Source organism: Sebastes fasciatus, chromosome 12, assembly GCF_043250625.1.
Source record: "Sebastes fasciatus isolate fSebFas1 chromosome 12, fSebFas1.pri, whole genome shotgun sequence".
NCBI lineage: Eukaryota > Metazoa > Chordata > Actinopteri > Perciformes > Sebastidae > Sebastes > Sebastes fasciatus.
In genome coordinates this window covers 13,091,908-13,110,248 of record NC_133806.1, presented here as the reverse complement: position 1 = coordinate 13,110,248, position 18,341 = coordinate 13,091,908, and the positions used below count along the sequence as shown (strand labels likewise).

The following is an 18,341-nucleotide window of genomic DNA, read 5'->3' as shown; positions in this document are numbered from 1 at the left end:
AATCAATGGACATTTTATCTAAATCGCAATATGGCCTACTGCATTTTTCAAATCACAGGAGGTGCAATATTTATCAAAGGTGAAATGTGTGTCAAAATACCATTTTAGATTAAATATTGTCATGCTGCAGATATGTCCTGGCCTACACATCATATTCTACAGTCTTAAAGTGGCAGTAGGCAGTATAATTTTGGCATCATTGGGCAAAAATTCCATCATAACCTTTCAGCATATTGTAATTCAAGTCTTCTGAGAGATAACTAGACATCTACAGTACACCTCCTCATGGCTCTGTTTTCAGGCTTTAAAATCTGCTCCGGTCATGTGACCGGTACTTGGCGTTCCTTCAAGCCATCTCACCCTGGCGGCTGGGTCACAAACTTTCTCATTTTACAGCTACAACATGAAAACATTTGAGGCGAGAAAAAGGCACTAACGTAACATGATATTGATTCATATTTGATCATCGCTGCCAAGTTTGTCCATTTGGTCAGAGTTCACGAGTGATTGACAGCCGGCTCTCATGGACAGCAGACCTCAGATCAGCGCTGACTGCTTGTTTTCCTTCGGTCTATGAAATCTTGCAGATGCCATTAGGAGCACCGGAGGACACAGAGGCACATGATTTTTTTCAGGTTTCCTGTTTCATGTACTATTGTCGGGATATAACGACTGTTTTATAAAAATAACTTTTTTTAATCATATTTGCTCCAATATAGCCTACTTCAACTTTAAATTTTTTTTTTTTATTTGGTACAGATCCCCCAAAAAATCTCGCCATAGTCATTTAAATATCAACTTGTCTCATTGCTACAGATTCTAAATTCATATGCAGAATCTGTTTATAGAGATTATTCACCACACTGCCAGAACAACCACAGTTCCACCACAGGAGGGCAGTATAGCTTTTAGCATTAACATGCTCTGCAGATTCAATGGATATATCTCATTGTTCAAGCATTTTGCAACCCAACATTTGGAGATTTTAAGTATTTACTTGGACAAGAGTCTCTATAATTACAGCCACCATAGGACTATATTTATAAAGAGTCTGATGATTAGCTTTCACTTGTCCATGAAGCTTAGTCAACAGTCAAGAAGAAACTCCAGAGGCACGACTTAATTTAACCATGATCATTTCTTTATTGTTTGTAGACAGTAAATGAGGAAAAGTCAAAAGTATCAATTCATGTGAACATTAAGAGGATTTATATACAGCTTTATTAAATTGCTATCAACTTTAAACCTAATTTGTGCAGTTGCCAGTATTTGACTGTTGCGTTTAAATAACTGTTGCTGTTAGAACCTCATGACATAGAAAACATTAATATTTCGTTGTGCAATTTTTCCCAATTATTTTATTAAAAGTATTTTGATGTATCTTTTGCATAATGTCTTATCCCAACCCGCTATGTTTCCATTGCAGTGTTTACAATTGTTACACAATAGGCAAACAGGAGAATAAAAGCATTAGATATACACTGTAGAAATGTAGAAAGTACACAAAACACATAACAAATAGTAATTTCATTGCTTCAGTTATCAAACACCAGAATTAAATGTAAACACATTCACCACTGTTTAGTAATAGCAGAACAAGAAATGTCTTTTTACTTAACTGTCTTGGTGCAAAAAAGCCAGCATAGCTATTTTCAATTAATAAAAGTATAATCATATATTAACATTACATTAAGTGTAAGAGAGCCCAAAGTTTAAAACCTGTATCACTCAATTCAGCAGCCCTGCAGGCTTTGCATTGTATTTTAACCCTTTCAATCTTATACAGTTTTCATCGAAAAAGCTCTGATAAACCCACTTGCTAAATACTGGACTTGCATGTAACAGGAAATGCAGCAGGAATGCTTTGGTTAATCTGTACAGGATGAGTAAATGGCAAATGTTTGCTCACACATTAGCCATGCAAATCAATAAGGCAATAACATGTCATGGCTGGGTCATCTTGTTCTGGTGTTCTTTGTCCTCCAAGTGGCCTGCTGGACAAAAAGTGAAAAAGAGGGTAATGTCACTCGTGGCAAGAGTTCTGGCTTTGATCAAATGTATGTTATAATTAAGGATGTCAAAGTTAACGCAATAATAACACATTGACGCAAATTCGTTTTAACGCCACTAATTTATTTAACGCATTAATGCAATCAATCTTCCGGAGGTTGTACTTGAAAACCCAAGGAATCCATTGGTACCAACCATGTTATACTAGCTAGCCGCAAAGGAGGCTACATAACGCTCCAAACTTGTGCTAAATTTTGGAGAGAAAAAACTACCATGGCTGTTTTCAAAGGGGTCCCTTGACGTCTGACCTCAAAATATGTGAATGAAAATGGGATCTATGGGTACCCACGAGTCTCCCCTTTACAGACATGTCCACTTTATGATAATCACATGCAGTTTTGGGACAAGTCATAGTCAAGTCAGCACACTGACACACTGACAGCTGTTGTTGCCTGTTGGACTTCAGTTTGCCATGTTATGATTTGATCATATTTTCTTATGCTAAATGCAGTACCTGTGAGGGTTTCTGGACAATATTTGTCATTGTTTCATGTTGTTTATTTGTTTCCAATAATTAATATATCCATACATTTGTATAAAGCAGCATATATGCCCACTCCCATGTTGATAAGAGTATTAAATACTTAGCAAATCTCCCTTTAAGGTAGATTTTGAACAGATAAAAATGATCATGGACAATCATGCGATTAATTGCTATTAAATATTGTAATCGATTGACAGCCCCAGTTATGAGTCAATCAGTCAATGTTGTCCTATAGTAGTTTCTTCAGATACACTAAGTAAAATTCTTTCTACAGAAACCTCCTAGCGCTTCTTCCTTCAAAATACATAAATCTCTTCTTTACCAGATCAAAATAATTAGATAAAAACTCACCTTTTAAGGGAAAGTAGGTCGTTCAGTTTATATGTTCTCATATGTTAACCTAAGTATTTAAATTTTTACACAAGTTATGCATTTTTAAATAAAAACAATGTATAAATGGGATCAACAGATTAAGTTAATTGACCTCCAATGAGTGATATGTAAATAATTTCATTCAGGTAATACATTAAATTCTTGCTCTTTATTGTTTAGACTACCATAAGTCTAATGTATAAGAATATACAAGAGTAATGTTTGTGTAATGTTAGGGTTAATCTTAAGTCAGTCACATATTCATACATAATAAAAAAAGGGAGATATGTCTGGTTGGTACTATGAAGGCTATTTTCACTTACTCTTTTTAATAAATATAATACACTGCAACAGCTACTGCAGAAAGCACTACTAAACACGCGATAACTATTCCAGCAATGGCACCAGCTGAAATACCTCCAAAACTCCCGTCTGAAATGAAACAGAAAAAATAAGAAGTGGAGTTTTAGATTTCAAGCCATTGCTGTCTCATGAACTTACAAATCTGCCACTTTTAGTTGGTGGAATGAATCTGTAAGAAACATCTTTACGAAGCCTGCTACTCTTCAGATTATCAGAGGTATAACATCATGGGTTGATTGCAATATTCAAGAGTATCTACAAAATCTGAAATCAACACCATCTTGGTACCTGTTACAGTCAATTCATGGACTGCTGATGATGTTCTCCCAGTTTTATTATTCATCACTTCACATATGTAGTTTCCACTGTCAGAAGGGTCAGTGTTGTTTTTCGTATAAACGGCAGAATAGTGTATCTTTTTCCCATTCAGTGTCCAGGTGTAACTAGCAGGTACGGACTCAGCAGAGCAGGTTAATGTTAAGGTCTCGTCCAAAGGGAGCTCATTTGGACCTCTGATTTGAACATTGTCTGGTCCATCTGAAAAACAGATATTTGTAAAGTTCTTACAGCAGCACAGATAATAAAGAATCTAAACTTGTTTAACAATTGACTTAAAAATCGGAAATATTGTGTTACACACCTACAAACAACACATCTCAGTAGTACACTTATTTATGGCACTCGTCATTTTGAACAGTAAATGTATAGTTTGTTACCTACAGTAAACAAAAATAAGGAAATTAGCTTCATCCACCCCCACCGTCATTTTGCTTTATTTTACAGAAATAAAACCCCTTAAGTTCATTTTGGCGTATCGGCGAAATGTTATTAATAGATAGTCGGACGACAGACGCTACAATCTGAAAGTGAATGCGTCTGCTCTGTATGGATTCTCAGCTCAGAGTAGCAGGTGTCATATTTCACACACACACACACACACACAGGACGAGAGAGAGTTGACAGACCGAGAGATGGCAGGATTTTGTTTGGAAGCGAAAAGCAAACGCGCCTATTTGGCAATATTTCAGATTTAAATCCAATGCTATAAGGGAACCATAACAGTCATGAGGTAATTGCTATGGATGTGCATTCCAAGCAGAAATACTATTTGAAAATCACTGAGTATTATTCGATTATTATTATTATTATTATTATTATTATTTTTATAAATTTGACTATTCGAAAAATCTAAAATCATAACTCATCCCTAGTAAGGTGAGGAGGACGGAGCAGTCGCATCCGGTGTGCGCGGCGCAGCAGCACCAGGTGGACCCCTGCGGCCCCGCAGCGAAAGCTGGACCGGAGAGGCCAGACACACCGCCACCTAACGTTAAAGATCAAACTAAGCGCGCTACACATATTGACCGTCATCTTGTCTTGTAAAATGTCCGGTGTGATCAGTAATACCGGTGTTGTCACAAGTTTATTAACCGGTTCCTCACCTTCACATCCCTAGTCTTCACTCAAGATTTTAACATTTACAGTTTTGAACAACCCTCAGTATATCTCAGAAATATCATCTATATGAATGGCACATAACATTGAGTTCAAGATCAGTTCAACACTGACTAACGGAGACGAAAACATTTCATTAAAACCACAAGATTCTTTAACAGTTGACTCAAAACAGTCGACAGCTGCAGGACTCTTGACCTTTGTCATGTAATGTGCTTTTGATCAAATGTCATTGTTTCAAAGTTTTGACCACAATTGTTAATGGAGCATGACATCCATAAACACAACATAGTCACTGTTGAAGTTGATGGAGCAAACATTTTGGTTACACATGCAGAACATACAGAGCAACATTTGGAGTCATGTTTCTGTCCACCTGGTGAATGTTAGTCTAATATTCACTCTCCTTTTAATTCAGCTTTTGTTTCCACCAACTCCTGAGGGAAATATCTGTCTCTTTAGCTGCTAAATGATCCACTATGTTCACCAGCTAGTTTCTAACTGTGTCTGTCTGCTGTCTGGTGCAGGACAGGTAGTGTACGGTGAGTTTTGGTGAAAACAATGCTATGAGAATGAACCAAAACAATCAAGCTGCAGTTTAGAAAACCAAAACAATGAGCTGAAAGATACTGAAATGGTCGACAGCATTGATTATAGCTGCGTTAAATAATAGGCTGAAATAAGTTGTATCTTAACATGTCGTTTAAGCAAATTTAAAAACAAAACATAAACATCACCAAATGGTAACATAGCAACTTGAAGAAAATGCAACAAGACATGCAGCTTCGCTCAGTGTGAAGCCTCATGAGACCATCTCATTTGAAGCATACATGCATGTAGTGTTGGATAAAGAGTATGCACAAATAAGTTAATAACTCACAGTTGATGGTGAGGTTTACTGGATCACTGGTGCCATTACTGACAGGATTGGACACATGACACCTGAATGGTCCCTGGTCGTAGCGGGTCACGTTAACTATAGTAAGAGTGGAGTTTCCATCAGTGAGCTGAACTCTGTCACTTTCTGTAACCTCTGAGCTGCTGTTCAGCCAGAGGAAAGAGAGAGAGGATCCAGAGGAGGAGCAGGACAGATGGACAGAGCTGGACTCCACCAAATCTGTGCTGCTGGCAGTTGCCATTACATTGGAAACTTCCTCTGTGGGTGAAAAACAAAATTATTTTGTATTTGCTACCACATAACAAAGATACAGTAGAAGGAAACACTGCAGTTGCTGGGAATTAATTCTCATGTTGATCATGAGATGTTGAGTATTCATGGCTGCACATTGAAAGTTTACAGTAGCTCCTACCACTACAAAAAAAGAACATTTCTCACTTATTATTTAATGACAATGATACAAAGACCAATAATTCAATGTGTTGTACATCAGAGGAAAATTATTTTTTTTGTTGATATTGTGTCAAACTGGCACTGATTTAACTCTGTGCTATTTTCAGGCTGTACTTGTTGGTGATGGTTCTGTAGAATCCATTTTCAATACAGTGTAGTCCAATTTAACACTGCAAGAAAGTATGACCTTAAAGGTTCAATCAGTGTCTCTCTCATACAGTGTCAACCAAAGATAAATATGTATGATGTAGATGTTGCATTCTCCCTCCCCCGTTCCATTGCATTTCCTTCACAACAAGTTGTTCCCAGGCACTTACTGTCAATCTCAGCCATTTATCCGTTTTTTTTCTACACTAACTGACGACCCAGAGATACCACGTGATTGGACCCGCCAAAATTTTTAAAATGATTAATTCACAATAATTTTTTTTTCTTTTCAGGAAAAGCCATACTTTATTACAACTTCATTAAACTTTATTTTATTAGAACTTTATTTATTAGAATTAGACTCATCATATACTGTACATACAAAAAATTTGACCTCTGCATTTAACCCATCCGTAGGAGGGTGGGCCACACTGTAGACATGTAGACAGTGATACAAAGGAACTGGGGATCGTATATTCATCTAAATAAAAATGTTATCAATAAGACCTTTAAAGGTCACCTACAGTACTTGCTTTTTCCCAAGCTTTCAACCACATCTCAGATTTTTCAATACTTGTTTTGTCTTCATCTTATGTAGTCATTTTTATGTAATAACATAATCTGACATCTGGTCTCAGTATAGATCTCATTTGAAACCATTGAACACCTAAACACAATTATTTGAACAGTTCAATTGCTACGCACAGTCTCCACTCAGCACTGAAAGAGATGCAACATTTGCTCACCATGAACGTCCAGTCTTGTGTTCCCATTTGTCTGTGCTCCTCCAAGTGGAATAATGGTAACGCTGTATACTTCTCTGTCATTAAGAGTCAGATTCCTGAGCTCCAGAGATCCAGTAGACATGAAGAGGGTGATCCTGCCTTCATATTCTGGTGCAGTGTTGTTTACACCACTATAAGTGATTATATTTATACCACCAAATTTCCAGTTCACTGATACCAATGGTGTTTCTGGTGGATTCAGTGTTGTGGTGAACATCACAGTCTCTCCCACAGCTCTATGCAGAGGACCGTCTGGCAGCACACCAGCTCCTTTGGTTAAACCTGGCAGGTTGAGAAGGACTGTAATGAGGACATTGCAAAATGGCCCACTGATGATGTGCTATCATAAATCAAAACAAAATGTTGATCTAAAAAACCCTAAAAACACAAAAGTGCAGCAGACAAAACAATCTCCAGAGCCCTATTTCAGAAAGTGGGATTAGTGAAAACTCTGAAAGTTAAGGTGATCATCAAATTGCTAACCAGCTGAAGTAGTTAACATGTTTACACAGCAGGTTGTCAGAAAAGCTACAGATACAACGACCCCTTACAGTATGTGAGGAAAATTTGTGTCTTCCCAATGATAGAAAATTTCAATCACAACAACAGGGGAACTAATTCTTGGTGGAGAAAGGAACTCACTTAGAATGATTTCCCTTTCTGTTGTTCTTAATAATTAACTCATCATCATTAACTTTATTTCAGACCCATAGGTTCATATCAGTATAAATAAAATAAATACAATACAATACAAGGACAACCTCACAGAGATATAATCATTGCAGTTCACAGTGATTAAAACATATATATAAGCATTTGTTCCAATGTTTCCAAAAACAAGAGGAGTACCTTGTGTCACTTTGCGTGCGCTCAGTTAAGGCCATTATGATTTAATTTTTGGAATCAATTAATCAACATAAATTTGTACATAAAATTCCTCAACACAGCATGAAAGGTGGGAACATTGCTAGTCATTAATATATGACTTGCACTTGTCCATCTTGGGAGCTTGAGCAAGATTTTGAATGCAACATTAAATCCCACCTGAAGCTTTTTCATTTTTGCTTTGCTGTAACTGCACCACACGTCGGCTGTAACTGAAGTTAATGAATATATTATAACTAGTAAGTACATTTTTTAACTGATATTTTTGAAGACTGTGTATTTTCCTATAATATATGTAATATACGTATGTGTACAGTAGAGAGGCTGTATTTCTGGAGTAGATTTTCAGATGATTTTTCTTAATACTACTCAAAAAAGAACAGCATGTGTTTGATATGCGAAGGAATTACTTGGCTCCACTTGTCGAGTGTTGACTTAGTAAAATACTTCATTTGATGATGACAGTCGTAGTCAGACATTATTCAACAAACAAAAAAGTTCCATGATACAGAAAAGTCTGAGAGGAAAATCCAGTCATGCACATACAAGGTGCCAGCTAAAAGGGATACATCCATCCACACAATGTGGAGACTGGACTAATGTTCACTACCCATTTGCAGTTATCTCCCAAAGCTCTGTGACAATGTTAAGCATCAATAATCAATAGTTACATTTTCATGAATAAGTAAATACATACTTTTAATCTCTGGTATCATGTGGTAAGAGCTCACCTGAGATGACTCCCAGGATGATGAAGTGTATCACAGCTATTTCCATTTCTTCTGCAGTATCATCACATATGACAAGAGAAAAGAGGGATCACACTCCTTCACTTTGATTTTGCTAAGTTTGGAATAATGTATGCTGATTTCAATATATAAAGGTAATACAAGGAAGTACTGTGCAGTGGGGGGTTTTACCCATCATCGTACCTCTGAAAGGTTCATTTGCCTGCACCGTTGTTGATCATTAACGATGTACGCAACAAGCAACATTTAAAGTTTAATCATTATTACAAAAATGGAAGTAGTTTTATTATGTCCAGTTAGCAACAACTATCACAGTTTGACATGCCTAAACATTCAGGGGTTTATTCATGGATTTGTTCTGTGTTTTTTATTGTCAAGGTGTGGTGAATACAGGGAAGAGGGATATGACCCAGATACAGATGAAGGTGAGATACCGTAGCAGGTGCAGTTGATTGATTTATTTTAATACAGTTGTCCTGAAACCCCCCTTCTTTTATTTATTCATTCACTCATGGAAGTGAGTCATTTTTCTTTTTCTAAGTACTGTATAAAACCCGACTTCCAGCACCTTCTTGTATTACTCCAAGGATGAAGTGCCCTTTAATAAATGGAATTCCAGCTTGTAGATGGGGCTTGTGGGGTTGAGGGATGATTGGGACAAGATTGCATGTTGTGCTCCTCTGTCATGGATGTGCTCTGTTAAATTGACATATGTTGTGCACTAGTGCTGGGACGATACACCCATCTCCCGATTCGATACTATCACGATACTTGGGTGCCGATTCGATATGTATTGCAATTCTACAAGTATTGAGATTCGATATTATGATTTATTGCAATTTTTGTTACCTTTTTTAACACTAGACCAGGGGAAAAATTTGAATTATACACTTCTAGGGACTTTTCTTTTTATATCTAAATTAATACAGTAAAAATGTTTAATTTTCAGCATGTATGTAGTCAGAGATGTCCTGAAGTCAAATATATCAGTCATTGTCAGGCATTATTTATAAAAAAAAAAAAATTAAACCAAAAAATCAAAGAACAGTAATTTCCCTCAGAAATTAGTGTTATTTTCTTTTTAATTTATAAGGTACATGTAATGTTGTATACTTCTGATTAATATAATCAAATCAATCGTATGTCCATATATGTACTTTGTATGGCACTGTCAGTTGGTCGGTCCATCACTTGACTAAAATGACAACTGTTTGATTGATTGCTATGAAATTGAAAGTACAGACATTCATGGCACCCAGAGAATGAAACCCTGTGACTTTGGTGGTCCTCATGAGTTTTCCTCTAGCGCCACCCTGTGGTTGACATTTTTGTTTTGAAGTCAAATATCTCAACAACTGTTTGATGAACTGTCATGAAATTTGGCACAGACGATGAATCCTAAAGACTTTATTGACCCCCTGACTTTTCCTCTAGCAGCACCAGCAGATCAAACCTTTCACTTATTCTGTGAAATAGCTCAAGATCTAGGCCTACTTGATGAAATTAACCATTTTTTGTACAGATATTCATGGCTCTCAGACAATGTTTTCCTAATGACTTTGGTGACTTTTTCCTCTAGTACCATCATGAGGTTAAAATGTATGGATTTTAGTTGAATGTCTTGACAAGTCATTATTCAATAGATACAGACCTTCATGTTCCCCTCAGGGTAAATTGTAATACCTTTGCTGATCCCCTGACTTCTCATCAAGGGACATCATCAGGTCAACATTTCCATCTGTCCAATACCTTGGTTTATGATCAAATACCTGCTAAACTAACGACATTCCCATCAGCCTCAGCTGCTTTGTGTCTTTTCCTAATCATTAAATGTTAGCATGCATCTACAGACTTAAGAGAACATCTTTATTTGGTACAGATCCCCACAAAAATCACGCGATAATCTTTTTAATATCACCTTGTCCCGTTGGTACAGATTCTACATTCACATGCAGAATCTGTTTATAGAGATTATTCACCAGACTGCAAGAACAACCACAGTTCCACCACAGGAGGTCAGCATAGTGCAGCTTTTGGTATTAAAGTGCTCTGAAGATTCAATGGATTTATCTCATTGTTCAAGTATTTTGCAACTCAACATTTGGAGATTTTAAGTATTTACTTGGAGAAGAGTCTCTATAATTACAGCCACCATAGGACTATATTTATAAAGAATCTGATGATTAGCTTTCACTTGTCCACGAAGCTTAGTCAACAGTCAAGAAGAAACTCCAGAGGCACGACTTAATTTAACCATGATCATTTCTTTATTGTTTGTAGACAGTAAATGAGGAAAAGTCAAAAGTATCAATTCATGTGAACATTAAGAGGATTTATATACAGCTTTATTAAATTACTATCAACATTTTTAACCTAATTTCTGCAGTTGCCAGTATTTGACTGTTGCGTTTAAATAAATGTTGCTGTTAGAACCACATGACATAGAAAACATTAATATTTCGGGGTGCTATTTTTCCAAATTATTTTATGAAAAGTATTTTGATGTATCTTTTGTATAATGTCTTATCCCAACCCGCTATGTTTCCATTGCAGTGTTTACAATTGTTACACAATAGGAGAACAGGATAATAAAAGCATTAGATATACACTGAAATGTAGAAAGTACACAAAACACATAACAAATAGTAATTTCATTGCTTCAATTATCAAACACCAGAATTAAATGTAAACACATTCACCACTGTTTAGTAATAGCAGAACAAAAAAATGTTTTTTTACTTAACTGTCTTGGTGCAAAAAAGCCAGCATAGCTATTTCCAATTAATAAAAGCATAATCATATATTAATATTACATTAAGTGTAAGAGAGCCCAAAGTTTTAAACCTTTCTCACTCAACTCTGCAGCCCTACAGGCTTTGCATTGTATTTGAACCCTTTCAAATGCTATGGTTAATCTGTACTGGATGAGTAAATGGCAAATATTTGCTCACATATTTGCCATGCAAATCAATAAGGCAATAACATGTCATGGCTGGGTCATCTTGTTGTGGTGTTCTTTGTCTTCCAAGTGTCCTGCTGGACCAAAAGTGAAAAAAGAGGGTAATGTCACTCATGGCAAGAGTTCTGGCTTTGATCAAATGTATGTTATAATTAGGGATGTTAAAGTTAACGCAATAATAACACATTGTGTTAATTGATTTCCAATAATAAATATATTAATACATTTGCATAAAGCAGCTTATTTGTCCACTCCTCTGTTGATAAGAGTATTAAATACTTGACAAATCTCCCTTTAAGGTAGATTTTGAACAGATAAAAATGATCATGGCCAATCATGTGATTAATCGCAATTAAATATTGTAATCAATTGTCAGCCCTAGTTATGAGTCAATCAGTCAATGTTGTCCTGTAGTAGTTTCTTCAGATACACTAAGTAAAATCTTTCTACAGAAACCTCTTAGTGCTTCTTCCTTCAAAATACATAAATCTCTTCTTTACCAAATCAAAATAATTAGTTAAAAACTCACCTTTTAAGGGAAAGTAGGTCGTTTAGTTCTCATATGTTGTGTTCTCATATGTTGATGTGTTCTCATGTGTTGATGGGTTCTCATACACACATTCTTCTACTTCTAGACAAACAAAAAAAAGGTATACATCTAATTATTCACATGTACTATTTGTATAATTGTGATATACTTTAGTTTGTTCTGCATTCTGTCTTTTTTGTTATATATACAGAATGATAGTCTAAGTGTCGGATGAATTAAATCAGATAAATACTAACCTTTATTATCAGATTGTGGCGGAGCTTTGTTGTCGATTCTAAATATTAGAAATAAAGCATTGTTAAAATGTGGCCATGCAACCAGATGCAACTCAAAATTCAAACTGTAATCTAAGTATTTAAATTTTTACACAAGTTATGCATTTTGAAATAAAAACAATGTCTAAATGGGATCAACAGATTAAGTTAATTGACCTCCAGTGAGTGATATGTTAATGATTTCATTCAGGTAATACAGTAAATTCTTGCTCTTTATTGTATAGACTACCATGAGTCTAATGTATAAGAATATACAAGAAATACAAGAGTAAGGTTTGTGTAACGTTAGGGTTAATCTGAAGTCAGTCACATATTAATACATGATAAAAAAAAGGGAGAGATGTCTGGTTGGTACTATGAAGGCTATTTTCACTTACTTTTGTTTATAAATATAATACACTGCACCAGCTACTGCAGAAAGCACTACTAAACACGCGATAACTATTCCAGCAATGGCACCAGCTGAAAGACTCCAGTCTGAAATGAAACAGAAAAAATAAAGTGGAGTTTTAGATTTCAAGCCATTGCTGTCTCATGAACTTACAAAATCTACCACTTTTAGTTGGTGGAATGAATCTGTAAGAAACATATTTAAGAAGCCTGCTACTCTTCAGATTATCAGAGGTATAACATCGTGGGTTGATTGCAATATTCAAGAGTATCTACAAAATCTGCAATCAACATCATCTCGGTACCTGTTACAGTCAATCCGTGGACTGCTGCTGATATTCTCCAAGTAAGATCATTCATCACTTCACAGATGTAATTTCCACTGTCAGAAGGTTCAATGTTGTTTTTAGTATAAATGGCAGAATAGTGTATCTGTTTTCCATTCAGTATCCAGGTGTAACTAGCAGGTACGGTCTCAGCAGAGCAGGTTAATGTTAAGGTCTCTTTCAAATGAATCTCATTTGGACCTCTGATTTGAACATTTTCTGGTCCATCTGAAAAACAGATATTTGTAAAGTTCTTACAGCAGCACAAATAAAGAACATAAAACGTGTTCAATAATTGACTTAATAATCTGAATTATTGTGTTACACACCTACAAACAACACATCTCAATAGTAGGAAACACTTATTTTTAGGGCACTCATCATTTTGAACTGTTAACGTACAGTTTGTTACCTACAGTAAACAACCATGGTGAAATCAGCTTCATCGTTGCTGAGGTGGTTGCTGACATTACAGGAATATTCTCCATCGTCTTGTTTATTCAGACTGCTAAAAGACAGCACTCTGTTATTGTCGTGAAGGGCCATGTTTACAGCCGGGATCAGATCTGAGCCTCCCTTCATCCACTTTCTGGTAAACACAGAGCCAGCAGCATCACAGGTTAAGTTGACCGAGTTCCCCTCAATTGTCAGGTATGTTGACGATGTGATTGAAGCACCAGATATTCTCTCTGTTGGGCAAAAGATCATGTGAAAAATATGAAAACAGGAACAAAAGGAACTGAGTTACTGAGAGTTAACTGAGTAAATGAATATAAAAGAGCTATATTGTCTGAATCATGTATACAACATGCCAAGTGTCTGACTGTCTTCACTAGGCTTGTGGTGCTACCGGTGTTACCGGTGTTACACGGTGGTCGGGCACACACTGATTACATTACTTGCCCATCACCCCCACCATCGTTTTGCTTTATTTTACAGAAATAAAACCCCTTTAGTTCATTTTGGCGCATCAGCGGCATCAATAGATAGTCAGACGACAGACGCTACAATCTGAAAGTGAATGCGTCTGTTCTGTACGGATTCTCAGCTCAGAGTAGCAGGTGTCATATTTCACACACACACACACACACACACACACACACACACACACACACACACACACACACACACAAACACACACACACACACACACACACACACACACACACACACAGAACGAGAGAGAGTTAACTGACCGAGAGATGGCAGACGATTTTGTGTCGAAGCGAAAAGCAATTTTTTGTGCAATATTTCAAATTTAAATCCAATGCTATAAGGGAACCATAACATTAATGAGGTAATCGCCGTGAGGAGGAGGGTGCGGTCACAGACGGTGTGCGCGGCGCAGCAGCACCAGGTAGACCCCTGCGGCCCCGCAGCGAACTGGACCGGAGAAGCCAGACACACCGCCACCTGACGTTAAAGATCAAAGTAAGCATGCTACACATATTGACCGTCATCTTTTCTTGTAACTTGTCCGGTTTAGTCAGTAACACCGGTGTTGTCACAAGTTTATTAACCGGTTGGAAAATTTCCTCACCGTCACATCCCTAGTCTTCACTCAAGATTTTAACATTTACAGTTTTGAACAACCCTCAGTATATCTCAGAAATATCATCTATATGAATGGAACATAACATTGAGTTCAAGATCAGTTCAACACTGACTAACGGAGACGAAAACGTTTCATTAAAACCACAAGATTCTTTAACAAGTGACTCAAAACAGTCGACAGCTGCAGGACTCTTGACCTTTGTCATGTCATGTGCTTTTGATCCAATGTCATTTATTCAAAGTTTTGACCACAATTCTTAATGGAGCATGACATCCATAAACACAACATAGTCACTGTTGAAGTTGATGGAGCAAACATTTGGGTTAAACATGCAGAACATACAAAGCAAGGAGTCATGTTTCTGTCCACCTGGTGAATGTTAGTCTAATATTCACTCTCCTTTTAATTCAGCTGTTATTTCCACCAACTCCTGAGGGATATATCTGTCTCTTTAGCTGCTAAATGATCCACTATGTTCATAAGCTAGTTTTTAACTGTGTCTGTCTGCTGTCTGGTGCAGGACAGGTAGTGTACGGTGGGTTTTGGTGTAAACAATGAGAGTGAACCAAAACAGTCAAGCTGTGGTCCGGAAAACCAAAACAATGAGCTGAAAAATGGTAAAATGGTCGATAGAGCATTGACTATAGCTGCTTTAAATGATACTTTAGGTTGAAATAAGTTGTATCTTAACATATCGTATATGCAAATTGTTGAATGGAAGTTATGTTTTTATACTGTATAACCTGATTGGTAAATCACGGCGTTCTGCAGTCTGTAATTTCTGTATAACAGACCGTTGCTCTGTATAACAGACCATTGCTATGGGCGCAGCTCTGATGTTGGACTCTGACGGACCGTTTTTGTGCCAATATATTGATTTCTTAAGTCAGTAGCTGTGTAATAAGCGGGATAATGTACAGCTAGCGGGTCATTGTTGTGAAAGAGGCGATGAGAGACCCCTTCGCTTTGCGTCGGGGTCAACCCCTCGTGCAGCATCGCCCTGTCGGGGATTCTTTCACAACAATGACCGGCTCACTGTACATGATCCCTTACGTAACATAATCTGAATTGTGATCTCAGTATAGATCTTATTTGAAACCAGTGAACACCTAAACACAATTATTTGAACAGTTCAATTGCTACGCACAGTCTCCACTCAGCACTGAAAGAGATGCAACATTTGCTCACCATGAACGTCCAGTCTTGTGTTCCCATTTGTCTGTCCTCCAAAAAAAGTAATGTTAACACTGTATACTCCACTGTCATTAAGAGTCAGATTCCTGAGCTCCAGAGATCCAGTAGACATGAAGAGGGTGATCCTGCCTTCATACTCTGGTGCAATGTTGTTTTCATCACTATAAGTGATTATATCTTTACCACCAAATTTCCAGTTCACAAATGGTGTTTCTGGTGGATCCAGTGTTGTGGTGAACATCACAGGCTCTCCCACAGCTCTATGCAGAGGACCGTCTGGCAACACACCAGCTCCTTTGGTTAAACCTGGCAGGTTTGAGAAGGACTGTAATGAGGACATTGCAAAATGGCCCACTGATGATGTCCTATCATAAATCAAAATAAAATCATGATCTAAGACTACTAAAAACACAAAACTGCGCAGACAAAACAATCACCAGAACCCTATTTCAGAAAGTGGGATTAGTGAAAACTCTGAAAGGTAAGGTGATCATCAAATTGCTAACCAGCTGAAGTAGTTAACTTGTTTACACAGCAGGTCATCAGAAAAGCTACAGATACACCGACCCCTTACAGCATGTGAGGAAAATTTGTGTCTTCCCACTGATAGAAAATTTCAATCACAACAACAGGGGAACTAATTCTTGGTGGAGAGAGGAACTCACTTAGATGTATTTCCCTTTCTGTTGTGCTTAATAATTAACTGATGTTAAGGAAATACATTTTTTAACTGATATTTTTGAAGACTGGTGTGTTTTCCTATAATATATGTAATATATGTATGTGAACAGTAGAGAGGCTGTTAAAAGGGATATATCCATCCACACAATGTGGAGACTGGACTAATGTTCACTACCCATTTGCAGTTATCTCCTAAAGCTCTGTGACAATGTTAAGCATCAATAATCAATAGTTACATTTTCATAAATAAGTGAATACACACTTTTATCTCCGGTATCATGTATTAAGAGCTCACCTGAGATGACTCCCAGGATGATGAAGTGTATCACAGCTATTTCCATTTCTTCTGCAGTATCATCACATATGACAAGAGAAAAGAGGGATCACACTCCTTCACTTTGCTTTTGCTAAGTTTGGAATAATGTATGCTGATTTCAATATATAAAGGTATGTTACGACCCCACAAGGAACAAGGAAGTACAAGGAAGTACTGTGCAGTGTGGGGTTTCCCCCATGGATGTATTAAAGGAACTGGATACAGCGTTGGAGGCGGGGCCCCGGTCATTCCTATGAGAGTTGCTCATTGGCGCGTGAAGCCTAAATGGCTCGACTTCCGTCTGGAAAAGTACCCGGATCTTGGCGAAGTAACGTCCGAGATGATTGGCGAAGTAGCGTCCGCTCGGTCACATGACTTGGTTACGGGGTCCCAACGTCACGCCGTCGTCACGGCTTGCGCTGCAGCCTCGGTCTGGGTCTCACTCACATGAACGGAGGAAGGGAAATAACTCAACTACAACTTTAAAAACTAAATTTTTTAAATTAGGGCTATTAGAGTGTTCGTACTGGGGAGTTGATTCACCTCAATAAAATTATCCATTGAGTCACAGATGTCTCTTTCCCAATGTAAGTCTATGGGAAAAGTCTTTTTGGGCCCAATGCATCACGTGACTAACACAGAGGTTGCAGTATCGCCGTTTGGCCACTACGAAAGTCGGGATCGACGACCGGCGCACTTCCTGGGGGCTTGGTTTTATCCATCATCATACCTCTGAAAGGTTAATTTGCCTGGACCGTTGTTGATCATTAACAATGTACGCAACAAGCAACATTTAAAGTTTTATCATTAATACAAAAATTTAAGTAGTTATTGTAAATGAGATATTTTTTATTATGTCCAGTAATGGCAACAACTGTCACAGTTTGACATGCCTAAACATTCAGGGGTTTATTCATGGATTTTCTCTGTGTTTTTTATTGTCACTTTATGGTGAATACAGAGAAGAGGGATATGACCCAGATACAGGTTAGATATTGAGATTCGATATTACGATTTATTGCAATTTCTGTTACCTTTTTTAACACTAGACCAGGGGAAAAAGTTGAATTATACACTTCTAGGGACTTTTCTTCTTGGGAAATATCTAAATTAATACAGTTAAAAATGTTTGATTTTCAGCATGTATGTAGTCAGAGATGTCCTGAAGTCAAATTTATCAATCATTGTCAGGAATTATTTATTAATTTTGTCCTGCAGCCCCCAAATCAAATAATTTATTTATTTATTTATTTATTGATGGATGCATACTGGTCCTTAACATCCTTTTTTTAATTATTTTCTTCATTTATCTTTTAATTAGTTTGAAGACAGAAAAAATCATCTTATTCCGACTTTTCTGACAAAATCTCATATCACATAATTTTGCTTGTAGAATTTAAAGTTGAATTCACCAACTAATAAGTTCTATCTAAG

The 18,341-nt window shown here is 37.0% G+C and overlaps 2 protein-coding genes across 2 annotated transcripts; both read right to left on the bottom strand.

Moving 5' to 3' along the window:
- Positions 1–1,330: 1,330 nt before the first annotated feature.
- Positions 1,331–8,823, bottom strand: LOC141779835 (cell adhesion molecule CEACAM8-like). Its single transcript, XM_074654867.1, has 6 exons — positions 8,644–8,823; positions 6,989–7,309; positions 5,625–5,900; positions 3,578–3,826; positions 3,250–3,358; positions 1,331–1,994 (listed from the first exon to the last, which is right to left on the bottom strand). Exons 1-5 carry the CDS (start codon positions 8,687–8,689, stop codon positions 3,255–3,257), a joined length of 996 nt encoding a protein of 331 aa, XP_074510968.1. The 5' UTR covers positions 8,690–8,823; the 3' UTR covers positions 1,331–1,994; positions 3,250–3,254.
- Positions 8,824–12,148: 3,325 nt separating this feature from the next.
- LOC141778752 (cell adhesion molecule CEACAM2-like) lies at positions 12,149–17,094 on the bottom strand. Its single transcript, XM_074653182.1, has 7 exons — positions 16,887–17,094; positions 15,905–16,216; positions 13,578–13,850; positions 13,141–13,389; positions 12,823–12,922; positions 12,407–12,444; positions 12,149–12,251 (listed from the first exon to the last, which is right to left on the bottom strand). The coding sequence occupies exons 1-7, from the start codon at positions 16,930–16,932 to the stop codon at positions 12,172–12,174; spliced, it is 1,098 nt and encodes a 365-aa protein (XP_074509283.1). The 5' UTR covers positions 16,933–17,094; the 3' UTR covers positions 12,149–12,171.
- Between the last annotated feature and the right edge of the window lie 1,247 nt (positions 17,095–18,341).